The sequence below is a fragment of the Cladophialophora carrionii genome (assembly GCF_000365165.1).
Source record: "Cladophialophora carrionii CBS 160.54 unplaced genomic scaffold supercont1.6, whole genome shotgun sequence".
Classification (NCBI taxonomy): Eukaryota; Fungi; Ascomycota; class Eurotiomycetes; order Chaetothyriales; family Herpotrichiellaceae; genus Cladophialophora; species Cladophialophora carrionii.
Genome location: NW_008481831.1, coordinates 1400975 through 1427275, shown reverse-complemented (window position 1 = coordinate 1427275; position 26301 = coordinate 1400975). Strand labels below are relative to the sequence as shown.

At 53.7% G+C, this 26301-nt stretch overlaps 8 protein-coding genes across 8 annotated transcripts; 4 read left to right on the top strand and 4 right to left on the bottom strand.

Moving 5' to 3' along the window:
- Positions 1–321: 321 nt before the first annotated feature.
- On the top strand, positions 322–4321 carry G647_07475 (uncharacterized protein; the record flags this gene model as incomplete). The annotated part of the gene is made up of 3 exons (XM_008731790.1): positions 322–703; positions 752–898; positions 954–4321. 3 exons carry the CDS (start codon positions 322–324, stop codon positions 4319–4321), a joined length of 3897 nt encoding a protein of 1298 aa, XP_008730012.1.
- Positions 4322–5905: 1584 nt separating this feature from the next.
- Positions 5906–7056, bottom strand: G647_07474 (uncharacterized protein; the record flags this gene model as incomplete). Its single annotated transcript, XM_008731789.1, has 7 exons — positions 5906–5943; positions 6086–6298; positions 6387–6432; positions 6511–6590; positions 6755–6770; positions 6825–6893; positions 6988–7056. 7 exons carry the CDS (start codon positions 7054–7056, stop codon positions 5906–5908), a joined length of 531 nt encoding a protein of 176 aa, XP_008730011.1.
- A 747-nt stretch (positions 7057–7803) lies between these two features.
- Positions 7804–8749, top strand: G647_07473 (pyridoxamine 5'-phosphate oxidase; the record flags this gene model as incomplete). The annotated part of the gene is made up of 2 exons (XM_008731788.1): positions 7804–7846; positions 7995–8749. 2 exons carry the CDS (start codon positions 7804–7806, stop codon positions 8747–8749), a joined length of 798 nt encoding a protein of 265 aa, XP_008730010.1.
- A 542-nt stretch (positions 8750–9291) lies between these two features.
- On the bottom strand, positions 9292–13128 carry G647_07472 (uncharacterized protein; the record flags this gene model as incomplete). Its single annotated transcript, XM_008731787.1, has 1 exon — positions 9292–13128. One exon carries the CDS (start codon positions 13126–13128, stop codon positions 9292–9294), a length of 3837 nt encoding a protein of 1278 aa, XP_008730009.1.
- Positions 13129–14651: 1523 nt separating this feature from the next.
- Positions 14652–15291, bottom strand: G647_07471 (uncharacterized protein; the record flags this gene model as incomplete). The annotated part of the gene is made up of 5 exons (XM_008731786.1): positions 14652–14677; positions 14739–14804; positions 14869–15019; positions 15172–15186; positions 15244–15291. 5 exons carry the CDS (start codon positions 15289–15291, stop codon positions 14652–14654), a joined length of 306 nt encoding a protein of 101 aa, XP_008730008.1.
- Positions 15292–15767: 476 nt separating this feature from the next.
- On the bottom strand, positions 15768–16985 carry G647_07470 (uncharacterized protein; the record flags this gene model as incomplete). The annotated part of the gene is made up of 3 exons (XM_008731785.1): positions 15768–16592; positions 16644–16748; positions 16797–16985. 3 exons carry the CDS (start codon positions 16983–16985, stop codon positions 15768–15770), a joined length of 1119 nt encoding a protein of 372 aa, XP_008730007.1.
- Positions 16986–18518: 1533 nt separating this feature from the next.
- Positions 18519–18878, top strand: G647_07469 (uncharacterized protein; the record flags this gene model as incomplete). The annotated part of the gene is made up of 1 exon (XM_008731784.1): positions 18519–18878. One exon carries the CDS (start codon positions 18519–18521, stop codon positions 18876–18878), a length of 360 nt encoding a protein of 119 aa, XP_008730006.1.
- Positions 18879–21125: 2247 nt separating this feature from the next.
- G647_07468 (uncharacterized protein) lies at positions 21126–24632 on the top strand (the record flags this gene model as incomplete). Its single annotated transcript, XM_008731783.1, has 1 exon — positions 21126–24632. The coding sequence occupies one exon, from the start codon at positions 21126–21128 to the stop codon at positions 24630–24632; it is 3507 nt and encodes a 1168-aa protein (XP_008730005.1).
- Positions 24633–26301: the final 1669 nt, after the last annotated feature.

The following is a 26301-nucleotide window of genomic DNA, read 5'->3' as shown; positions in this document are numbered from 1 at the left end:
CGATCAATGATGGTGGCTCCGCCGGGTCGAACTTCAGGTGCGCAGCCTCTCGTCTCTCCTATCTCGAACGACTCTACCACCACCATTTCTCCTTCTACACCCTTGTACGACCTCTTAAGGTGTTGTCTTAATTTCTTGACCTCTTCTAATTTCCCCTTTTCTCTGAATATTCACCGCGACCTTGCAGCGGCCTCGAACGTGCTCGGGCCAGAGATCGAGACGTCGGCAATCGTGGCAGACGACGCGCAGTAACCAGGTACATCCGACTACTGCTACAATCCCATCTTGCAAACCTGACATGGGGGTAGTTCCGAGTCTGTTATGGCAGAGAAGAGCACACAAGATGTGGTAAACCAATCTCAGTCGGTGGGCGACGTCTCGCCTTCCGACGCTCCTGCGACCACATCCACACCTGATATCAAAGTGTCCGGGGACGATACGAGTAATTCAGCAGTGGAAGTGGACGTTGCCCCAAAAGAGAATGGAAACCACCCTGTTCCCTCAAACATCAAGATGGAAGACCTCGACGATGCCTCCGCTCGCTCAGATACCGACACCAGTCGAGCCGAAGGCAGTGTGGCGGGCGACAAGACAGCTGACAGCAAACCCTTGAAGAAGTTCGCCGCCAAACCCGTCAGTTTCGCGAAGTATTCGGTGCCCAAGGTCATCGCTGCAAGCGCAGCGGCAAAAGCTACGGAGAAGGGTATGTGCGCTCCGCTCTTTGTTCGTTACAACTAACGTTTCGTGGTAGCTCCCACACCAACTTCGACGACCCCATCCCTCGCTCAAGCAGGTCGCCCTCGGTTGGTAGCCAAAACCACGAGCACCCTTCAGTCAAAGTCCAAACCCTATCAAAGCGCCACTCCTGACCCTATGCAGGTGTGGAACAAGAACAGAGGTACCGCGCAGCTCCTCTTGCGCTTGCCACAAGGTCCATGCTAATTATACTGCAGTCACACCACAGCCTTCGACGAAACACCTAACGGACGAAGAACTCAAGCAGCAATACGGAATCCATCTGACTTCCCGGATTCAGGCAGACGGAGATGGGAAAGAGGCCAAATGGGCAGACATTGATGACGATGAAGATGACTGGGCGCCCGAGACCATCGAGTGGAACGACGGGACCAAGAGCACGTTGACCCCTGCCGAGGCTGCACCCCAGATTGCAACAAAGCCTGCCACACCACCTACCGACAAGCCCAAGCCTGCCACGCCCGTCAAAACGCCTGCGCCCCAGTTCGCACCTTCGATCGGTCCTAATGCTACCGTTCTCAAGCTTGGCGCAAGTGCCGAGCGACAGCAGGCACAGAAGGCCGCGACTCTTCAGGCGAAAGCCCCAGCAGAGAAGCCTTCCATCACCACAAAGGCGAGTCCCGCGCCGGCCCCAGCCAAGTCTCCGTGGGCGGCTCTCCCCCCGGTCGACAAAGTCTCGCCCATCGCCATCACTCCTCAGCCAGTGCCTCTATCGGCCAGATTCCCTGCAGGACGTGGATACACAGAGAGCCCGACAGCCCAACAGGCACAATCTCCAGCGAAAGAGATTTCTGCAGATGACTTCAATCGCGGATGGCGGGACTCTTTACCGAACCAGCCACGCGAGCTGTACATGCCGAAGTCAGGCCGCTACGAGGCTGTCCCTGAGGGTCGGAGACGCATGTCGAAGAATGATCAGAACTTTCGGGCGCCTGCGGTCCTGCAGAGACCGAGCCCAATGGACCCACATGCTCCTGCTGAACCTTCACCTGCATTCCAAACACATCGAACAAGCACCGACCAAGCACGACGTAGGGCGTCGTCTACAATCTCCGGCGGCAGCGGGCAGTTTGGAAGACGAATGTCGCTCAAATCAAGCGATGTTCACTCGCCCAGCCTAGACACGCACAGACATGATATCGATACTGCTGTTCGCCCGGCTTCGAGGGATGGACCGATCTCTGCCAGCCAGACGCCTACATATCAGCCCCGCGGCATGAGTGATTACGTGTCTTCTGGAGCGGCCTCCGCCACTGATGCCGATCTTGAAGCTCAGCGTGCCCAACAGAAAGCCCTGATGAAAGAGAATATCGAACGAGCAAGAAGGCGCAAGGTTGAAGAGGAACAGCAGCGAGAGGCCGCCAAACAAGAGAGGATTCGATTGAAGTTAGCATCTCTTGGGCCGGACCCTAGGCTTACCAAGAAGCAGGAGGAAGAAGCACAACAGAACGCGACTGGAGAGAACGAAGAGGAGGCGACGGCGCAGCGTCCAGTTTCAGCCGCACCAGCCGCTACGTTGACTTCTGCGGTCAGCACAACCTCGACTTCTACTCACTCTCCGCCAAAACCACCTCAACCACTGGCGTCTGGCGAGCCGCAACAGTACGGTATGATGAAGGTGCATCCCTTGGACTCTGTCAAGAAGATGGGGACTTCCATGACTCGAGCAGTGGAGCCGCAGAGACTGCCGGCCCGTGACAGGAATGAAGCCGGCGCAACCGAACAACCCCACGTGGAGACTTTACAGGTGTCTCCGCCTGTTGTCAACGGTGGTAGAATCGTCCCGGAGGTGCGACGGACAAGCGAGCAAGAGACGGTCGCTGTCCCCGAGCCGAGTCCTAAACTGCCCAAGTCAAGCACAGTAGTCAACGACACAAGAGGCGGATGGGGAGAGATGCGCCACCACGATCACCGGTCGCAGCAAACTTCCAGCCTGTGGGGTATGCCGAACAAGGCACTTGGCAATGGTACATTCGACCAAAGTCTTGCGGGATACTCGCCGCAGGATCTGTCTAGGACATCTTCCACAGCAGCTGGGTGGATGAATGGCAGAACACCTCATTCGGGCCGCTCGCCCCAGATACCTCATGCCAACCACATCATGGTGGACAACAGATCGTACTCTTTCCAGTCAGTCACTTCACCAGATCAGGGACCTCTTGCAGCCGATAGCGAAGTCGACTCTCTCTTTCCGACCACGAAACCTGCCCCGATCGCTCCGCCTCAACCCCAACAAGCCCATCCTGGAATGACTGGCTTACCCAGCGGGCCACGACCAAACGGTGTACAATCCTGGAATAACTTCCATTCGGTTGCGAGTCAGCAAGAGCGTGCCGAAAATGAGAGACTTCAACGGGAAGAAATCGCCCGACGCGAGGAAGAAATGCGGACTGGTGTTCGCCAAGGTCCTTCCTACATGTTCAATGAAACCTGGAAACAGGTCCAGACCGGCGACCAAGCGCAACGCTCAATCTCGGGGGTTTCGCAGTCGCAAGTGCCGGCTTCTGGCGCTTTCGGCGCTGTAGGATCCTTGGCCAGTGCCGATGCTGGACCTCGTGGCATGAATGGACCACCCGGTCGGGGGTCGAGGTTCTTTCCACAGCCCATCGGACAACAGTATCCGCTTCACGATCGACGTGCTGTTACGTACAGTCACCCAGAACCACCAAGAACACCCTCGCCCCCTCCTGCCGAGGACTATGCCAGCCTCCACCCTGCTTTCGATGGAGACTTTAAGAAACCCATTGTTCATTTCCCTCACAAACCTGTGGTCAGACTGCCGCCAGCTATGCCGCCTACGCCGCCGAGTCCGCTGCATGTTGAGCCTGCCGTGGCTTCGGCAACGGGACCTGCCCCAGCCGCCCCATTGACTTGGGCAGCAAGAGTCTCGATGCCACCTCCACCCCCTCCGGCACCTCTTAGAACCGTCTCTACGCCCATTATACAGAACCCTTCCTGGCAAGAACGATTTAATGGACTGTTGGGCAAGAAGACTTCTCCTGCACAAATAACGGCTGAGCCGGTTGCAGCAGTGCTTGCTGTCACGTCGGCGACTAAGGAACCGCTCGACGTTCAGCATGTGCTTGTTCCTGCTGCATCCGTCTCTCTGCCTGTCGAAGTGGGAACTGGATCGTCGGGAAATGATACCTCGGTCACAAGCAAGGATGTGGAAAGTGAAGATGATCTGTTCGAGGACCGCGAACCAGGTTCATTACCGACCATCAAATTTCCACTCGAGACGTCACAAATATCGATGCCCAGGTACTTTCCGTCCAGGCTCGTTGCGTCTGCGCCAGAGACGACCTCTGTGTTCCCATTCATGGTGGCCAATTGGTTCGAACCACGCCGTCAACCGGGCCGAGAGCTGTATGCGCTTATTAAGATGCCTGGCGCGACGAAGTCGGTGAGGAAGGAACTCCCTGCAAAAGGGTCCCCGATGCCGCATAATGGAGGAAGGCAGCGGTTCGGTAGTGGACCGCCCAGCTCCAGTGGTTCTTTTGGGACCAACAAAAACTTCAGAGGGAAAGCCGGGCTCAGGAGCAGGCAGGCAAGCAAAGTGCATTAATATGTACCACCTTGGACTTCCTACTGTACTGCAACACAACCTTCTGTGGGTTGGAAGGGAAACACACGAGGCTAGGGAGCATAGGCGAATGGCCAATGCTCGAGACACATCACTTGTTCATTCTCCTGTTTGATTGAGCAGGATGGGGGTGCTGATTTTCACGCCCTGAGCTCAATCATAGCAACACAACACATGTTCCAACATGATTATTACTTCAGACCTACCTATAATTCTTCCACGGCTCTCGTGTGCCTTGCAGCCTCCTTTCCAGCCATGGCTAATTACGTAATTCAAGATCGAGCAAGCTGACAGGCGGCGTATACTTGACTTTTAGATAGTAAGAGACGACCATAGCTTCTCTGGGAGACAAGACGCGCACCATATACAGAGAAAACACAGCGTCAGGGCGTTGGACGTATTGGACATCTTGGACATCTTGTCCCTGCCTGCCGGCGGTCGGTATTGTCTTGCTCTTGCTCTTGCTCTTGCTCTTACTCCATCTCAAGTTCACATTGGTGTACTGTAGCCTCACCCACGCACCCAGCGCCGGGCGGGCGGGCCGGCCGGCCGGACGGACAGACGGACAGACGGATGATATACTTGTATGCAGGAGGAATTTACTCACTCGGTCACTCACTCGAGTGCACTCACGCACAAATCCAGTAAGTATGTAGTCGATGGGCGTCGTAGGGCTGAGTTTAGTCGAGTCGAGTCGAATCAGGTCGAAGATGTATGCATACAGCATACAGCATACAGCATACAGTACACAGTACACAGTACGTATACTCTCCTTCATGTCGATGGGGCAATGGGCTGCCGAGATATACCTACCTACTTTATCTACCTTATCTTCCTTGCCCTCCTTGCCCACCTACTGTATGTACACACACACACACATACATACATACTTACTTACTTACTTACTTACTTATTTACACGTATACATACCTAAGTACGGATGTATGTACGTGCGTACCATCCTTCTTACAAAGGTGAAATAGGAAGAGACTCAGAGTGAGGGCAGAGCAGACTATGCGCCAAAAAGGAAAGAAAGACACGTCGTTCGTTTCAGGGGTTTTCTATCTCCATCTCGATGTTTCATTCCGTCATTGATTGAGAAACCTATCTAGCGTAGAGGAGCGTTACGAGGGCAGTGGGTTGACCACTACGCACACCGATACCGACACCGATACAGGACAGACAGAGACGACGACAGACGTGCATGCATGCCGCCGAGTATCGACCCCCGTCGACCTCATTGATCTTGCCTTCGCTTCGGTGCTCATCTCACAGATCGACTCCTCCTGCGCTGCCACGTGATCCATGCAATTCCATCGTGCACCTCAGTTGAAAATAGCATTGCTGCGTGGGGGTTTGGTAAGACACAAAGAAATCGACCTGTCCAGGGATCGTATCCGGTAATAGATAAAGTAGAACGAGCTTAAACGTCAGGGTATCCTCCATAGAGGGCAGTCGACCATGGTGAAATATGTAGGTAGTCTCATTTCATTCTTCGTGTTCTCAACTGGCGTAGTTACCTGACTGATAGGCTTTGTAACGGGCGACTCGGGGCCGCCGGAGACTCTATGGCTTTGGTGACAGGAGTTGCACAAATTCTTCGTCTGCAGTTGATGGCAAAAAAACTGTCAGCATAGGGCCCTTGACCAGCTTGACTTACCCCCAATAATTCAACGACAAATGCCCCCCCTAAGCCCCCAGCGATCACCGACGGGACAATTGCACCGGAGGCAGGGGGAACCTTACAGTCTATCGTTCCATTCCTGTCCTTGTCCGCCTCCCGGATCATCTCATCGATCTCCTCGTCGGTCAAGTTCTCCCCGAGGGACTTCATCACCTGGCGCAGTTCATCTGCGGAGATTGTACCGGAGCCATCTTTGTCGAAGACGTTGAATGCCGCGCGGGTTTCATGTGCGAAGTCCTGGGCTTTGACGGTTGTGGACATCATCTTGAGAAACTCTAAGCGAGTTTATCAGTCCTCACGCCTCGGTGAGTAGAACGCCGGGTAGAAGAGGAGAGAAGTAGAAAGGGAGGGTCAGGCGGTTACCATCAAAATCTATGCTGCCGGAGTGGTCGGCGTCGACTTCATTGATCTGCGTACGACGACCGGGTCAATTTCCGGACGCACATAGCGGCAATGCATGCCCATCCTATATTGACACGCGACTCACCATGTCCTGCAACTCGGAGTCGGAAGGATTCTGGCCGAGAGACTTCATGATCTCGCCGAGTTCTTGGGCCGTGATCGTGCCTGCGACGCGACAATGTTAATGTGGGAACGAGGCAGCGCGACCGTAATGGAATTTTCCATTCGCGTTCAGGTCGAAGGACTTTGGTGTTGATAGCGTCGTCCCGCTATAAGGCTGAGATCCTTCGTGGGGGAGATGCTGCATGCTAAGGCTGGATGGGACTTACCGCTTCCATCCTTGTCCTGTTCAAATATTAGATTGGCCAATTATGCTACCACAGCGCAATGATGACTCACAAAGAGGGCAAAGACGTCCTTGAAAGCCTTGGTCTCCTCCTCGGACAATGGTTTGGTGGCAGTGGGCGTCTACCACGAATCCAAGGTCAGCGTCATGGGCGCGCAGAACGAACGGGCAGACGAGCTGGATCCAAGCCAGAGATAGAGTGATATGAGGCTTTACCATTGTGGTCTTGTGTCTGCTGGCCGAAGGTGGAGGGTTGGTATCGATCTTGTCGAGTGTGGGCGACATGTGGAAGAGGAGAAAATGGATGCAGGCTGGGATATGTATAGCAGGAGGTTGTGTCCCAGTTCGTGACTGTGACAGGGGGAAATGCAGGCCGCCTAGTGGAACAGGTCAAGCTGGTCACTCTCGGAACGGTGCGTTCGCGTCTGCTGATTGCGTGGATCAGACTGGGCTGAAAGGTGTTCAGGCTGCAGAAGGATTCAAAACACACACCACTGGGTCGGGTCGCAAGCTTTGGGTTCGCTGTCCGATAACGTCAGACCAGGAGAGGAAAATAGGCCGCAAGGTGTGTTTTGGATATCGGGCTGAAAGCAGCAGCTGAAACAAGGCGTTGATTTGATGCCTGAGAATCGGCCGTTTGCTTGGATGTGACTTGTCGGTGAGGTCAGCGTGAAGCCATGGCGGGGAAGAAGGAGGGGGCCAGATGCACGTGCTCGCTGACTACGAAAGGCGAGGCGCGGCGAAGGTGCGTGGCGGTGGTGGCGGCGCACTGAGTGTGGCGGCTTGGCACATATGGGGTTTCAAATGACGGCGTGAATGACGCTTTCTATGACGAGAGTGTTACTGCCCGCTGAGACTGTTCGCCAGAGGAGCAGTAGAAAGAGCCGCTTAGCCCTCGATCGTCGCATTTTGGAACCGACGACAGGGCAATAGTTAAGCCGCGTGTGCTGTATAAGTGACATCGACCGTATGCTGCCAACATCTCCAAGATTCCGCTCCTTTGCTCGACCTTCTGCAATGCTGCATCAAGCCATGTCAAGCACCAGCTCAGGGCCCAGGACTGGCAAGCTGATATGTAAGTGTAACCTGACTATCAAGGATCCATGGTGGAAGATGTCAGGAACCGTGGGGGGAAAAAATAGGGTGGAAGTGCCTCGCCCTGCTGGTGATCTCGTCTAGGCCCCGTCGCGAGAGGAGCTCCCGTCTAACTCATATCTTTCCAGTCGCCCCGGGCGCGCCACCTTCCGACCCCAGCGACGAACCAAAGCCCTCACAGGCGGCGCAGTTTACACAATCCAAGCTCACGCGCTCTCAGCTGGATGCCAACCCCGTCGTTCAGTTCCACAAATGGTTCACCCACCCGTCACTCGCACAAACCGTCCCTGAAACCGTCACCCTCAGTACTGCAAGTTTACCCTTTGGCCGGGTCTCTTCTCGCATGGTATACCTCAAAGAACTCGACAGCAAGGGCTTCGTCATTTACTCCAACTTCGGCACGTCTCGAAAGTCAAAGGACCTTGCAAGCAACAAGTTCGCGAGCCTTTGCTTCTGGTGGAAGATCATGGAGAGGCAGGTCCGCGTCGATGGGGTGGCCGAAAGGTTGAGTGATGAGGAGAGCCAGGTTTACTTTGACACGAGGGCGAGGGGGAGCAGAATTGGAGCCTGGGCCAGTCAGCAGACGAGTGTGCTGGAGCCGGCCAAGAAGACAGAGGGAAGCCAGACAGGTGAAGGAGAAGCAGAGGATGACGGGAGAGCGGCGCTTGAGAGTCGTGTCAGGGATATAGAAGCACGCTTTCAGGGACAGGACCATATCCCTGTGCCGCCCTTCTGGGGTGGTTTGAGAATCATACCCGAGACAATTGAGTTTTGGCAAGGGAGGGAAAGCAGATTGCATGATCGTTTTGTGTACACCAGGATAGAAGGAGATGTTGGGCAAGGGGGGAAAACGAAGTGGAAAATTGAGAGGTTGAGCCCGTAATCCGCGGACGACCCGCCACCCGAAGACTTCACACAGGGAGTATCGATGGACAACAGTCGAGATAGACGTTTCACATGAGAAGTTGGATTGTTCATCAGCTCCTCCGCCTACCAGCTCTTGCCGGTATAATATGTCAACTCCCATCCGGAGGACCTAACGTCTGGGACCTAGACAAAACCTCACCTGTCTAGATCTATCGAAGAGTTGAGTAGAGATTACACTTGTGTTCTGTTGTACATGGCAACATAACCCCCTTTTTACATTCCCACTTGACGGAATAGTCAAGTTCGCTCTGACCGGCGCCGTCGCCGGATGATAACCAAAGCCCATTGTGCTGAACCCGAATCTGTTTGCGCCATCCGCCATGTACAAAAGCTGTCGCTGAAAAGACAGCTCAAAGCTCGAAAACGCCGCCGAGGGTCATGGAGCCACCATTATGCCGTGGTCCGTTATGTTCTTGGGTATCGTCATTAAACATAAGAGAAGGGGGATTCGAGGCAAGCGAATTTGCGCCACTCTCGATCCAACTTTTGGGGTAGAATTTAGGCCGTGATACCACCCACCAGTGCGAGGATCTTGTCAGCAACAGCCGCAGGGTAGCCCTTGCTCAACATCTCCTGAGCAACGCCGTTGGCGCTGGCACGATCCTCCACAGAGAGGAAAGCTCGTGTCATTGCTTCGTATGTGCTTGGTTCACGCTTCTCCATGCCAAGTCCGTCATAGATTGCCTTGGCTTTTCCGATTTGACCAACGCTCGCCCAACCATGAATCAGAGTATTTGCGATGTAGGGAGTCATCGACACGCCACGTCGCTTCATATCAGCCACAATCTCGGGTGTCTTCTCCACCTCATGATTGGCCACCATTGCCTCTAGCAGGTTCTGGTAGAGAGTGTCTGTGGCACGGACATTGCCATCCTTCAACACAGAGTCGAAGACAGCCCTTGCAGCGGCCATGTCGTGCATGACACAGCCCTTGGCATGGATCAACGAGCCATAGTGCACTGCCTCGGGCTGAATACCGGCTTGCTTCATTTCGGAGAGAAGTGACTCGGCAGCGGCCAGGTTGACCGGCTCCAAGGAGGCGTAAGACTCAATAAGTAGCTTGTAGGTGTGGGAAGTCGGTTTGATGTTCTTGGACTTCATCCGCTCATAGTATTGGAGAACCTTGCCGCGGTCACGCTTAGTATTGAGGAAGTATTGGATGATCGAGTTGTAAGGGGCGGGCCGAGGACGATAATTTGGTGCGGCCTCCATCTCATCGAACATGTCGACGGCGAATCGCTCTTCACTGGTCCTGCAAAGAGCATTCACGAGTGTGCCATAGGTAACGGAAGATGGACGTATACCACGACCCTCCATATCGCCGAAGTAGCGAAGACAGTCATCAATGCGTCGAGCTTTGCCTAGTTTGCCAATGACAGCATTGTACAGAAAGACACTGGGAGTAACGCCTTCGGCTAAGGCCCGTTGGAAGATCTTGACAGCTTCTGTAGCCTCATCAAAGGTGCCTTCCAAAGTTGTGATGTAGATGCCAAATGTATTTGCGGAGGGTGCCGCCCCCATGTCCAGCAGGTCTTGGTGGAATTTGCTCGCCTGCTGGCGGTCACCAACGGTTAGGCAGGCTGCGATCATGGAGTCCAAGATGGAAACCCAGCCGAGGCGGACAGAAGGAATCTGCAGTGACATTGGGACGTCTGAATGCGCCATGGTCAAGATCTCCTGAATCAGATTCCGTTGTTTGGCCTTGCCAGCGGCAGTGATAAGCTTGGCGTATGCAGAGTAATGCAGATTCCTGCCTGCTCGGCGGACGTTCCTCAATCGGGCGAGGCTGTCATTTAGATGATTCTCAATGCGCCCGGTCGTGCTCTCAACCAATTCAGAGATGGCTTTAGAGGCGCGGAAGTCTGTCGTATGAGCGTAAGGATCGTAAGCGTCAGCAGCTGACCCGTCGATAGACACAGGATGAGGCGACAAGGGTGATTGAGCCAAGGTCACGGGCGTCGGCGGAGCAGGGTGAAGAAGCTCCTTCCAGCGCTGGAGGAGATCCGGTCGAGCACCACCCACTTTTGACAGGCTTTCGCTCACCACGTGAACCGTCGATGGGTCCATCAGTATGCCGCGGTTGAGTACGGTTTCGAGCAGATGAGCGAATCGGACAGGATGGGCAATGTCAACGCCCTGCGAAGTCATGAGCATCTGAGCCTGCACATGAAGAGCAAGAGCGATATCTTGAGCGTTGAGCTGATGAACACAATCCGGTCCTAGGCTGGCAATCGCATGCTCGGCCACGGGAGAGACCAGGCCACCATTTTCGATCATGGTCCGTAACATCGAGATGCTTGCGCTTGGAGAAACCGCAACTTGTTGATGGGACAGTGCTTCACCAAAAAGGATGATTGCCTCGTCAATTTCAGCGACAGCTAGTTGACGAGCAGCATTGGTAGCCGTTGAGGCTCGAATGCGCATGAACATGGAGCGAGCCTCAGCAACAGCTTCTTCCACGGAGCCGGAGTTGATCAATGCCAAGGTGTACATTGTGGCGAAGTCGGTGTTTGGAACGATTGGCAATGATCGAGCATCACTCCAGATGGACTTAGCCTGACTGATGCCACCATTCCGGATATGCATAGCTGCAAGCGCCATAACGGGCTCGGCCTTGACGTTGGCGACATTGATCGCGTGGAACGACTGTACGGCTTCAGCCACGTTGCCAGCGTCAGCCGCAGCGACAGATATCCTCGAAAGTGCCTCGTCGCGGATTGCCGCGTCCAAAGTGAAATCGTCAATGCTTGAGATCGCAGCGGAGAAAGCCTTGTTGTCAATGTGGTGTTGAACAACGCTATCCAGGACAAAAGAAGTCGTCAGGTCGTTCGAGAGCGCCTGTTCGTTTGCAGAGTTCTTGAACGATTGGAGAACTTTCTCGTAAAAGCGCAGACCAGTCTCAGCTAGACCACAAGCATAGTAAGCCTTGATCAGGGAAGCGTAGACCTTCATGTCGAGGGGATCATTGGCGGCTCTGCTAATTGCCATGTCGCGGTATTCTTCGTACAAGCCCTGGGCAGCGTGGACGTCCTGTGCTGTAGCCTGGGCATCGATGACGACCGTGTACAGGTGAGGTGCAAGAGGAATTTGCTGGGCATTCATGTCGGCCAACAGCGAGTTCATGTTGTCAACCATGCCCGCCTGAGCACAGGCCTTGACGAGCGCGTTGTAGACAGTCGCAGAAAGTCGGAAGTCCTCGAGCGTGGCCCGCGCAATGTTGTACAGCTTGGTGGCAAATGCAATTGAGGTGTCGGCGGCATACAATTGCTGTTGTCTGGTGGCAGACGGGAAGACCAAGGCCCCTCCGCTGCCGTAACGAGCAGCCCGCTCACCAAGGTTCTTTTGGACCTGATAAGACTCAAGACTCCTGGCTGCTAAGAACCGGAGCAGGATCATGTAGGAGGTGGCATTGAGTTCCACTGCACGTCTCGTCATGTCACCATAGACTTCGAGAGCCCTGGGCCAAGGCTGATAGCCATTGCTGAGATTGATGGCGGAGACCAGTATATGATTGTAGGCTTCAGTCGTGGGCACATGGCCATCCTTGATGATTGCTTCGAACAAGGCAGGAATCTCCGCGTATCGTTGTTGATGGCCTAGCTCAACGATCTGCTGGGAGATGACAGACTCCTCTGATGCAACAGAGATGATGTCGGTAGGTGGTGTGGACTGCTCAGGAGAGGCCAAGGATTCGAAGTCGCCTGAATGAGTCTGCTCAACACCGGGTGTCGGTACCCGTGTGCTTGCAACGGGACTTCCAACATCCTCATGGGAGACAGCATCCTTCTGAACCTGGTGCGAAGCGATCTCCTTCGCGATCTCCTCATCCACCTTCGCAAGTGCTTCTGCTTCGGCGAAGGCTTCTTCGGCTTCGGGGACCTTGGGTGTAGCACGTTCGCTGTTGACACGCGAGACGGAGACGCGAGCCGAGGGCCGGAGGAGGTCCACGGCACGAATAGACTCGACTCTCTGATGTCTTGCACTGGGTAGGACCTTCTCTTGATTTTTCCATCCTATCCTCCTCGCGAACTCATGCTGCTTCCAATCCGAATCGTCGCCTGTCTGTTGCGCATGTTGCCACGCCGCATAATACTGGGCTAGACCGGCGTCGCCACTGCCTGCTTGTGTTGTGTATCCGGCCTTTGCGCCCGCGCCAGAGCCAGATGGACCCGAGAAAGCATTTTGGAGTTGGGCGGTCTTTGCGAATTTGGTGAGAGGGTAGTTTTGGAACTGTCCAAGAGACTGGCCAGCAGCAACGACGGATGGAGCGTAGGTGTGAGCGATTCCCTTTGCAACACTGACACGAGCGAGATGTGCGAAGGGCTTGAAAGGCATTTAGGGGTGTAAGGGACCCTTCCTATTGAAGAGCGGTGGTTGGAATTGGATGAAAGGCGAATAGGGCAGGTTCATTTGACGACTCGAAAGCCGTCAATGAACGCGCGGTTGGAAGATGTGGAATGATGGGTAGGGAGGTAGGGACACTCGGAGTGGAGTGTCTGGCGATGGTCGCGTGTCTGTCGTGGATGGTGAAGGAGGAAACCGGTGGTGGTAATACTGGTAGAAATATTCAGGCAAGCATCAATTCGTACTCGCATACGCCGTGCCTGGCGTAGCACTTTGGTGGTAGTGAAGTGGTGACGAATGAACAGCCCTGGCTCAGATTGGAGTCAGGTGGACAAAGGACGAATCCAGCTAGTCGCGACAACTTGCAGGAACAGTTAGGAGCTCCAGGAGCTGATCTTCACCAACCACGAAAGAAGGACAGAGTCGGAGGGAGCCCTGCTATGGGCAAAGCTGATGGCGGAGCAGGGGATTTCGGGAGGTCGTGAGGGAATTTCCTCTCGACTTCTTTCACGTTCCTATCGATTTTCGAGGCACGTGCGATCGCTAGCCCGACCTGGCTAGCCGCCGCAGCTTGATTGCCGGGACTCTCGTTAAGCCTGGCGGGGATGACGCCCTTGACAAAAGACCCCTGGAGCTGGGTCGTGCTCCCCGAGCGAATCGACTTGTGCCCCGACCGGACCCGAATGAGCACTGCTTGCCTAACGCCGGGCCTGACCGGGCTCGGTTGTCGATGGTTCCGACTGATGTGTGAAACTGCGTCCTTCCTCGATAACAAGGCTGAGGATAGAACATCATCAACAGAATGACTGCAGCACATGCCAGCATGTGCAATAACCTATGCAATAACACATACCATTTCAATGGCTACGGCGACCCGACGTCTCGTAGATCCCCGCAGGAAGCAAATGCGGTCAACAGAGAACTCGCATGTTCGATTACGAAGTACCCCGGTAAACTCCTCGGTGAAATAAAATGCTGGCATTCTAAAGGACGAATCCAGAAGTCTACATACTTACTGCCCTCCAGAGTTGTCGACTATCTCTCCTTCAGTTACGATCCGACTCTTCGCTCCTGCAACGACAAGCAAATCCTATCAGGCAGTCCTGTGATGGTGTTGGTAAAATGTGATGTGGCAGCAGTGTCTCGCGCGTCATTGAATGCCGCATAGGGTCCCTGGTCAACAACCTCAACTCAACAAGATATTACTAGCGAGACCGGTCCCAGAGGCAGCCCGAAAGGACGATCTACCAGCAGATAGCCGGCATCCAGCAGAACGACCCCGGGCGGAGCCAAACACACAAGGTTCAGACCCCGAGAACTGGACGCCAACTACCCTTGCGGTGGAAGGATGCCTCGCCCCAGTATCACGTCACACATATCAGAGAACCCGAGTAGAAAAGATTGGGTTAAGGAAACGTAATGGTGAGTTCTCTTGGAGACCACTTGCTTTGATTGACCTTATGTACAATATCGACGCCCTGAACAACCCATCTTCATTCCGTCAACGGAGTCAATCAGTGAGCGTTGTTCTTGTGATGTCCTAGAAATATGATTGTCAGCAAAAAGCTTTGCCAGATCCAAAGCCCGTTGATAGCACGTACTCAGGTGGAAATAGTATTCCATGCTGTATCCCATAGCCACGAGTCCGAAAATGACGTGCCAGATGGCTATGTCCGCATATTAGCATCCACTCTATCCCCTTCGCAAGACTGGTATCCCGGATGTACGTACGAGCTGCAGAGGGGTTCTTTCCGAAGTATTTCGCTTGATACCAGCCTAGCGGTCCAGCCGGTGCTCGTTCAGGTGCTGGCCCTTTGGGTAATTTCTCGTAAAATTTGGCGATGTTTGCCATGCGAACGGCATTCGTGGCAGCCGCAAGACCCTATTCCCTTGTATCAGATCCTACGCGTTCTAAATGCTCGGTGCGCATCGTAGAAAGCGGTTCCTTCTTGAGTGTCTACGGAGCAGCCCCACCGGTAGAGCGCAAGGTGGATTATTTCAAGGGTGGATTCGAGGAGTTCGAGATGGGCTTACCGCTGGGTTGGCGACCTATTCAAACATATGTCAGCCCTCTGAGACTCTGGAAAATCTATAATTGAGGTTTACCTTTGGAGGTACCAGGGTTGACACGGCTCTGCGGATGACGAACGACATTTTGAGCTGATCACCACGGTCAGCAGCAATTCGGCGTCGTGGCGCTCTGGAGCAGCGTACGGAAAACTCAAAAGTGCTCGGCAGGGTTGTGAAAGATAATTGAAGCTGTTGGACGAGAACTTGACTGAAGGTAAGGAGCTCCAACGTCGAGATCAATTCGCAAGCAGAAAGCTCAAATCTTCGGGCAACTTTGCCGAGCGCGGTCTTCCACTTTGAACAAAACAATCAAGACATTCCAGGCCAAGCTTCATCTGATACGAGCACGGTGATACTACACACTTGATTTACCTATTTTGTATATTACGTTGAAGAAGGCTATCATGGCCCTGTCGGTTTCTACTCAAATCCGAAGAAATATATGCGCCAGAGCCTGGAGTTGCTGGCGCAGGGACAGATTATTCCGTCATCCGCAAAGTTAGGTACCGAAACATGATGCTGGTGGACCATACCATCCAATGCCATATGCGTGCTGCGACCTACACCGCTGGACCGATGAGTGAACGGATGTTCACGTCGCGACGACGTTCGCCCGAATTCTCTTCGTGAAGATCGGCTTGCCTGGGCATCGGCATGGCCATGGGAATCGCAACTGCTCGTAACTGCCCCGACAGGTTCGTATCTCGAGTCGGCACGGGCGGCGGAAACAAGATCGCTGGAGAGGCGAGCCCTTCGCTGTTACTCCAACAACTTGGTCGAGATCCTCTCCTGCTTGAGATTTGAGTTGTGCCCGTTCGCGGAGGGAAGAGCCTGGGGAAGAAGTGCTGGAGAGGTGTCCGCAGCATTGGTAGGTTTGTGCAGATTACAGCCAGGCCGGCTTCAATCGTTGTCCAAATTGTCGACACCAACGTCCCTGCGGTGACGTCGTCACCGTATGCCGAGGAATATAGAGTGGTCAACCGTGAGACCGAGGCCGCACACACAATGACGCCGAGTCCGAAAATGCAAGTCAGGGCTAGCTTTTGTCGCAGTGGAAGCTTCAGTTTAAAAATGACAGGCGGCACCATCAGGACGATGACGATGTCGGTCATTATGTTGTAGATGGCGTTACTGTACCAGAGTGCACCAATATCGACACACGTGCCACTTCCACCCCAGCGATGCCAAGCTCGAGACACTGGATTACATTGAAATATGGTGGCGATGGTCAAACACACGCAAGCTCCCATCACAAGGATTATGAGAGTGTGGCAGACTCGTCGGAACCAGAAATGCTCGGTGAAAATCCGGAGATAAAGGAAAAGTATGGATAGTTTCGTAAAGTTGATGGTGAGTTTGTAGAATATCTGTAGGAGGAAGAAGCACTGAGACACCATGTTCAGCAGGTATGCCTGTTCCACGGACAGGAGTCAAACCTTCAAAGCCTGAGCAGCATGCTGTTCACTCAGGGTCGCGAATGGTCTGCCATACCCATGGTCGACCGCAGCTATCGAACAGGCGCATTGTACTGTTAGAAATGTCTGTCGAGGCGTCAGGAACCATATATTGATGATGACGTCCCTGCTCACCATGGACAGAATGGCGGACACATCGTCCAGGCCGAATCGGACGAGCATCCTCAGCCGCCAATAAATTCGGTTTGCCACAAGCAGGAATGCGATGGTAGGAGCAATCAGGGACGGGATCACCAGATGAGCACCTCTTTCACCTAGTCCCGAGCTGGTGGCTGGACAATCAGTGCACAGGTCTCCGGACATTTTGCGAAGTGAGGGTATCTTCACGGGCGGTTTGGCACTGTTCTGGAAATAACGGAGGGTATAAGTAGTGGACCTTCGTCGTCGGCCGTGTTGCTACTCATATAACCCCCGTCCACGGTTTGGATTCGACAATGTTTTGCGCACCTTTCGGCAAGGACACGGCAGTGCCGCGGCGGAAGCTGGAAAGCTATCGGGTTGGGAGGGAGATGGCCAAGCAACAATCAAATGAGGCCCTTCAGTTCTCCCAGATCAGCGCAGTAGTAGAGGTTGATCCGCGCCCAACAGAGCAATATATCCAATCGAAGGCCATGCGAAGATTATGAAGACCATGTGCAGCCGACGTGGCTCAATGATAGACAACTCTCTAGACATCGGCTTGCATTGCCTTCGCGCTTGGTTACCCAACAGCGTCTTCTTGAGACTGGCTTGCGATATTGGAGTGGCGTAAGAACACCGAAAGCGACTCACTGCATCCCCGGGATACGCCATGGCTGCCACGCGAGAGTCGAAGCGCGAGAGTTGCTCGGTTACCCGCATCTCATGCATTTGAAACTCCTTGGGCAGCATCCTGCACGGAGAACACATTTAGAAGTGCCGGAAGACCGAGCAGAATGAGTCGTGACAATCCCTCACAAACCTGTAAGACCAGCTAAAGAGGGAGCTGCTGTTGCTGCAAACCCGCTGGTGTCGATGGGGGTCGTGGTTGTCGACGACCACCCCCGCTTAGCCAGCCTACCTGTAAATGTTTGTCACGAAGTTTGCTTCAAGTAGACTGGAGAACGACCAGCCTCCAGCGGCATACATTTGAAAGTTGCTAGCATCCTGGAAGGTGCTAGTGCGGACTCGAGGACAAGGACGACTTTGTGTGGCTTTGAAATGGGCCTCATGCACGTGGCCGTGTTCTTGGTGATGGAAGGCGAGCATGTCATTTCCTTGGAATCGAGACCAGCAGCAAAGCAACCGATGCAAGGGACTGGGACTGGACGGACCTCACGGAGCAGGGTCGTAAGAAGTTGTTATTTCAGGTTTTCTAACCAGCATTGCCCAGCTCGCTTCGAGTTGGGGCGGAGGATTCGACGGAGTGTCAGACGTCACTTTCTGAAACAATCCCAATCGCAGATTTCCCGAAATACATTCTTATCATCGCCCAACATCAAGCGAACCAGCAGTCTACGTGAGTAGGTCTAGCTGTGCGGGAGCGGGTATGGAGCTCGCTGTGCACTATGACCGGGAAGACATATATGGTCCCCAGGCGTTCTGGGCCGTCGCTGAGTGAACGATGATGCGTCACCATATACATACGAGTGAGGTTTGACTGTCCAGAGACTCACTGCTGAACGGTGAAGGAATTGAACATGACCGTCGCCCTGTGTCCAACAGCTTCACAGCCTCAAGCTTGCTCTGGTGGGGATTTTTGGGTTGGCTTTTAGCTTGTCGCCTATTGCATATTCTGTCCATCTTCATCGCCTGTCCCGCGACAAGAAGGTCCTTCTAGTCACAGACAAAACGTCTTTGATCGTGCTCGCCGTTACGATGGGCGCCCTCCGCGCCGGCTTCTTGGCCAATGCCCTTGTGCCTATGCTCATCCTCCATGCTGCGGTCACCATGGCCATACCGCTCAACACTACCGCCGTTAGCTCCACCGAAAACTGCGTTTGGGAGTTCAGCCCAACCATCTGTGGCGAAGGAGTCAGCTACCAGGAGCTCGCCTATCCTCGACAGCAGAGCTGCATTCCTCTCCCAACCCCAATGAAGAATGTCTGGACGAACGAGTGCTCCAGTTGGTTCGGTGAGCCAGACTGCCTTCCCCTGCCAAACAACCCTCATTTCATGTTGATACATACGCTGGGTATGGAACAACTCGTGGAACTGGCACTGACTCGCATGAATTAGGAGCATGCACCATGTGGATACAGCCCGACTGCACAGGAGACTGGTCGATGAGAATTGACGATCCTTCCAACGCCCATCTCGGTACTTGTTTCTCCCAGAGTTACTACATCTCGGCGGTCTCTTGCGAGCAAGCATGACATACAAGATCCAAAAACGCCTGAGGCTCAACAGCGGGCAGTGATATGGGCACTCGCCGAAGTTGGGGTGCAGCTCGAAGCAGGGACAATATTGCCTGCACTCCACATGTTAGTGTTCTACCCCTACGGGTCCTGTATCATGTAGGGTAGGGCTGCGTTCGGGAAGAGAGCCGCAAGATACCAACACACGACTGTTTCCGTCAAATTCACAAAGGAAGTCTTTGAGAGAGCGTTGCCTCTTTCTCTCATGAAGTGGTCTGCCGACACGTGACAACGTAATTTCTCACTTCTGGAGGCTAGTCCACGCACGGACCATCGTGACTTGCTTCTGATTTGCTCTGACTGGGCCTGTCACGTGACTGTCCCAGTCTGTCTCCTTGTGTGCTTGTAAGAATGACGATCCAGCTGCTTCAGTTGTTGTTCTTCATGCCAACCTCCTCGTTTGGGCTGGTGATCTCTATTGCAGTCCACTTTGGCTATCACCTAGATAACTGGGTTTCAATACCAGTCGTTTTCCGATAACAGAGATTCCGGCTCGCTGGATTGGTCAAGATGGCGCCTCCTTCAGAGCTGCGAACAACGACCAACCAAAACAAGAGTTTGACTCTCCAGTACCTTTATAGGGTCGAGATGAATGGCCAACGAGGAATCTGTGCGTAGGGGAGGCTGAAGCCGACACACAGTTTCTTGTTCGCAGCCTTGGCCCAGTTGATTCTCACCGGTTGAAACGACAAGACCCATCCTGCTCAGCGACATGTTGATTGCCTCTTTAAGGATGAGTCCTTGGGCAGGGCCTTGTTCAGCCTGTCTGGCCAGGTGCTTGCATGGTTGGATAAGTATGTGTCTCTACTGACACCTTCCTGTATTGATTGGAGAACAAGCTCGAATCCAGCATGTGGTGGCTGTCGGAGCCGTCTATCAAAAACCGAGTTCGGGTAGGTTTTCGCACTTCGCGACTATCATACCAGTGAAATCCATGACAACTAACCCATCGCCTTGTTGCCGCAAGGACGGGTTGCTTTACTGCAATGTCAGGGAGATCTGCGTACAGACAAACATGGCGAACAGAAGGCGAGGTTCCGATCTCTTTTCGGGGCAACTCCTTTGACTTCGACTGCGCTTCCTCTGCGGCCACAGATCCTCCAGCTAATCCTGAACAATTCCAAAGACGAGAAGACTAGGAAGGGGCCTGGATTAAAGAATCGTGAACCTCGTCCGAGTCCTCCAGTTTCTTTTCACTGGCTTCACTACCTAGTAGCCATTCATTTCGCAACCCTTGGCAACGATTCCTCTCAACATCTTGGAGTGAATATGACAACTGCCTCAGAAGTGACTGCCTCTGTTTGTCGCCATAACATCAGCGCGCCTGACTTATTGGACGCTCGGAGCTTTCAACCAACAACTCCTCTTCATCTATCTTCGACCTCAACCAGTCGCCTGAAACCAAGATACCACATCTGTCACATCTGCCACTATCGTTAAGGCTCGTCAAGTGTTTCGATACAGCCCCACAACTCTCGAGCCTTGCAGTCTACAAATTTGGTATCCAGAGCTATTCCGAAAGGACAATATGGTTGCCTTTGAGACCTTTTCCCCATGCTCGAGGTCCTCCCTGACGGTAAGCTGTGCGGTCACCACCAACGGGCAAGTGCCTAACAATTTACAGGAGCCGGGTCAACGCCCTCATGACTCTTCACACATCTCGGCGTCTCCCGCATGTACCTCAGACTCAACTCCTTACAACCTGCCCAGACCTCTCCATCAAGGCACTTCCTACCACCACCGACACACTACACTACACGGTACAGGACTGGCCTTACCACATCAGCATGGACCCAGACTCAATGTCCATGCAACCCCCTTCATACCTGGTGCTGCTCGACAACGCACAACAACTATATTCAATATGGATGCCCCCGAATTCATCCTTAGCACATCAAAGCCTGACGACAGTCATAATTCCTCCTCCTTGAACCCCGCTGCCGAAGAATATGTGTCACTCTGCACTCACGAGTCGCATAACACTTTCCCTCTTCTACCAACACCTGACATGCAGGACGCTGCCTCAGAACTTTCCTTGTTAGATGTTCCAGATGTTCAAGTTGTTGTCATGCCTCCTTCAGAAACATCAAGCGCCGACGGATCCGAAGGGACTTCCAAGCGATCCGACTCTGAACTCTCTTCCCTCGTGTTTGAAGCGCAACGGGACTTCGACTCCGAGGCATACTTCAAGCAGCGCCTCGAAGAAGGACAGCAAAAGGAAGTCGCTGATGACCAGGCGCAACGATGGAAAGTAGACGACGAGCGAAAGTTGCAGCGACAGGTGTGGTTGGACGGCCTGGATGAAGAGCAATGGGATAATTTGACCAGGATCCACCTCCCATACCACCACACTGGGGAGGTCAATGTGGACGATATGAAGGCCGAGAGGGAGACAACTGGACTTCTCTATGTTCGGGGCTTCTATTGGCCTACTGAATCCAACGGAAACCAGGAAATCCCCTCTGCATTTACACCTCTGCGAGACCTCAAGCGCTTCCCTCTACCTCGTATTGAATATCAGGACTGCGCACCAGAATACAGCGATCGGAAGCGGGGCCAGCAAGTCCTTATGCGGTACGATTCGCACAAGAAGTTCGAGTTGCAAGACCCAGTAACCGGGAAGGTGCAAGCAGTGAGAGCATTTGGCTCAGATCCCTGGAACAGCTACAAGGATTTTACCAAAGAGGAGCTACAATCCCTCAAATGCGCTCACCACATCAACTTTTTTGGCCGGGCTGTACCTCATCAATCTGGCACCCGCCCAGCGACCACAATCGCAATTCTGAAGTCCAACCCAAAGAACCTCAATGTCACAACTCCGGACGGCCTCTGGAAGAGCACCATTATGGAGTGTGCGACACAAATGTTGGACCCTATCCTTTACTATGGCAAGCCCGAAATTCTGGATACCTTGCGAGGTACCGACTTGGAAGATGCATGCATTGGACAGGCCGAAATCATATATACCTCGTTGGGCTGGTGGCTCCAAGACACATACCCGGTCGGACAATGCCCGGTCGACTCGGATGCACTCGACCCATTCACTTGGCCTGAAGGTTCCATCGTCATGAACGGAGTTACTGACGGATTCGCATCACGGTTGGAAATCATAACCTCTTCCACCGAGGAGAAGAAATCCGACGACATGGCCCGCAAAACCGCTTTTCAAGGCCGCGTGGCTAAAGGACGTGTGAAATCCCGACTCGGCATGTGCTGCTGGACTCAGAAAGATATCACCCAAGAGCTGGCTTATGTGCCTCGTCCGAGAACCGGCTTGCTGACTCCGTCATTTCCGAGTAGTAAGTGTTCAACGAATGTGGCGGATTCTGTGACTGAATATACGCCCCATTCGACAACTTCAATTGCTGATTTTGCCTCAACCTCAGACCCCTCTGCGGTCGTTGCTATACCACCTGATCGACCTGCGCTTGTGTCTGTCAGACCTGGACGTTATGTGGCTGCTATTGTCGAAACCCATCAAGAATTCAGCGAGCGGGTTCGTGCGTTTGACGTTGCAAATGACCTTCGACCTCTCAAGAATTGGGCGGATGAGCACGAGGACGATGACGCTGAAGACGGAGAAGAAACGACCGAAACCGAGTTATGGCGTCAACGTATGAGGACTCAAGAGCTACAAGATGGCCTTGGACGCGTCTCTCGGGATTGGGCTGATGAGTTCGAGCCCGAACATTCCACAGCACCAGCCACCCAACAGCCATCTCCCAAAGATGCGGTCTTCCAACTAGCAGATACTCAAGCAGTAGTCGCTGAAGTTCCAATTTCGGACTTCGACCGACGACTGCGCGAAAGCGATGCCATCACTGGATTCCAACCTGTTTCGAGAAACTGGGCTGACGAAGTCGATGGAGATGGAACTCTGGCGTCCTTGACACCAAGTAGGGTCGAAACACCTGTCGAAGTTGTCCCCACGATGGTCGTCATGTCTCATATGCCTAGCACCATCGCTACACCTCTGGTCAACGTTGAGACGCCCGTTGAGGCTGAGCTTGGCTCCAATGTTGAGCGCGACGCCGAAGCTGACCTCCTCGCGATGGCACAGTCTTGTGCCGGAGGTCAGCCCGCTGCTGATGAAGCTCAAGGCTCTGTCAAGGTGTCGCTCCCTCTAGGAGTTGTTGAAGACGCCGACTCAAACGGTCATCGCCGAGTGTCAGCCTCTTCCGCTGACTCAACAACAAATACCAGCAGTCCTCCGACTTCTCCAGAGCTAGAGGCGGATGATGACATCAACAGTATATATGATAACGCTGGGACTGGCGGTCTCTATCAGCCTTCCCTTCCAAAAGCTGCAGAACCCTCCGACAGTGGGTACATTGATGCCATGGACTTGGATGAAGAATATCAACTCCAACACGGTGAACCACTTGTCCTCCCTCCCGCAGCGCCTTCCCTGCCTTATCCACCAGCTGGCCTTGAAGCTCCTTATCTGGATGTCGTACGAATCCCGGGTCTTGAACTGATCAACGAAGATGACAAGACATCCTCACCCCCAGCGACCGCAACTCTGGAACCTCAAACATCTGCAATGGTTGCATGGGCATCTCGACAGCACCTTGATCGACTCATTGCACGGAATCTTCAGGTCGTTGTGTCTACCATCCCAGCTATGATACCAAATATGGTGTTGCCAGGATTGCACAACTTCGGGAATGGTGCTTGGACCATGACTCTTCCTGGTCAGCGGATCGGTCTGGTGCGCTCACCATTCATTTCATTTGAGGTAAGGGACTGTATTCCCAACCGGGTCATTGAAGAAGTCGTTGGTTATGAGGAGGAGGTTGATGGCACCCTCATCAACGACAACGTCACCTCGTCGTGTGACAGTCATATCGACACAGTTGCCCTTCACAATACCGCAGAGTGTACCACCGAAGACGGTTCTGATACACGATCCTCTGAGGTGAGCCCATTGACGCCACCGACATCGGCTGGCTCATCCACATCCGATCGTCGTAGGGGCCGCCGTGTGCGTTTCGCCCTCCCCATGAGTCGTAAGCCGTCATTGGCCACGACTGCCTCCACGTCTTCATCAATGGCTACGTTATACGAGATGGGAGCCCAATTCCCGCCATCGGTGTTCGATCAATGGCCAAGTTTCGATAACGACCTTTATCCGGAGATCCCAGAACGCACGTCATCATTGGCGTTCCGTCGGGAGCACATTGTGCTGGGGAGCTGTTCGTTATCGATGACTTCTGGGAAGCGTGGCACGTTCGCCAACTCCGAGCACGACGCCGGAGTCCTCGCGCCTCGTCCAGTCCTGCCGAGCTTCCGTCGAACCCGATGTGATTGGCAGCACGCCAGCTGGAACTCTGTTGCCCGCCGATTGACGAAGCGTCCACCTGCAACCGTGACAACGACCAACGTTGCCACCACTCTTCGATCCCGCGATGGGATCATGACTCGCGCCAACCACAATGAAAGCCAATTTTTCGAGTTTCCCGAGTCCAGGCGGGTGAGCGGCGAAACTGTTGGTCCAGGGATGGGACAAAAGACGAAGGGTTTCTTCAAGAAGGGCATGGAGAAGCTCAAGACAATGCTTCGCAAGAAGAAATGAGCGTCTTTTCTGCTCAGGTCGATCGAGCGATAGAAACGCCGAGATCTCGAGAGAGTCGGTTCGGTTTCCTGGTCTACGCATTACGAAATATCATGAAAACAGCATGCATTCATACCCCTGTACAAACATCTGCGGACTTTACGACAGACACGAGAAGCGATTATGGGCGTTTTGGAGAAATTACCGGCTTCGAGCGAGCACGCTGCCACGGGTTTGAGCAACGGTTGCATTCTTCAGAAATCATTCGACATCACGGCAGGTTCTCCCAGTGCTGGATCCTGCTCCTTTGTTGTCCTCCAGCGTTTGGGATTGGTTTAGCATCAAAACTTGGGTCAGTACGGTGGCGTATGCTGGCTGGTGGACGGTAACGGTTTAATGTACATATGATTAGAACCCAGGCGTTGATGGTCGTCGACTGTGTCAAAAAGGGCGGAGGCACAAACTCAGTGAGAACTGTTCTTACGGCCGGCGGGGAATGGAGGCTCGATGCCCAATGAACAGCACCACGAAGATACCCCTAGATGAGAGGGCGACATATGATAGCCCCGAACGCAGTGTTCAAAAAAGAGTGTGTCTTGCTCGAGTCTGCTTTTCAAGACGAAGGTGACGGAGAAGACAGTGGTGCCGGGTACGAGTTAGACTCACGTCAGCGATCAAGGGCGAGAGACAACGCCGATCGTTGTTTGTAGATCAGTCCGACGAAGGTTTGAGTTCATGCCGAAGCACGTTGGCCACGCTCTGAGATTTTGACAGGATTGTGACAGTTCTGAGACTGGTGTCAGAATGCGTTCAAGACCACGCAATGACGCTGCGGCTGCATGCCATCTTCTATTAGCGGAGATGCGCCAACTCATTCTCTTTGCTTGCTTCATGATGGACAGTGTAACCTGAGCGCCCGCCTGCGCAGGTTGGTCGGACTGTACCTGCATAGCACTTTCTCGTATTACTGCAGCTTGACATCAATGTGCAGAACAAGTATGCGTTAGGGTGCAAGTTGGAAATCCAATTGAAACACACAGCCGGTGCTTGACTGACAGGTCACTCACGCACTCTGTCTTTCTGACACTCGAGGTCGACGGGTTGCCGATGACGCTACAAGGACACTTCGGATCTCAAGAACTGCGACTGCGAGCACAACCACCGGAGAAAAGATGTCGACATGCGGACGGGAAGAAACCGGTGGCACGAGGGCAGGAGAAAAGATGAGTGGATGGGCGACAGCAGAAGCCCGTCCCCACCAGCACATGGGAAGCGAAAGCAGCAGGAGCAAAAGCCAGAACAGTGGACTCGACCAGACTCGCCCGGACTGGCACAGTGGTAAACAAGACCGGCACCAACTGGGGTGGGCTGGACAAAGTGAGCACTGGCTTGAGGCCTGCGACGCCACGCAATTTCCCCTCGTCGACGAACTCCACTGCATCACAAACACCATCGAATCTTGCTTGACCTTGGACCGTTTTCAAACAGGAAGCCACTTTGCCGCGGGCCATGCAACGGTCTCGGGAGTCGGCTGTATCAGGAATCATGATTCAGAGGTGCATGGAGTGGCCTTGTGAGGGACAGAGTGCTGGGTACTTCGGACTGTGCCAGGAAATGGAATACTCACGCTCTCCGACCAAGATATCAGCCGATCTGCCACTCATCAGGGCTTTTGACGTACACAATACAC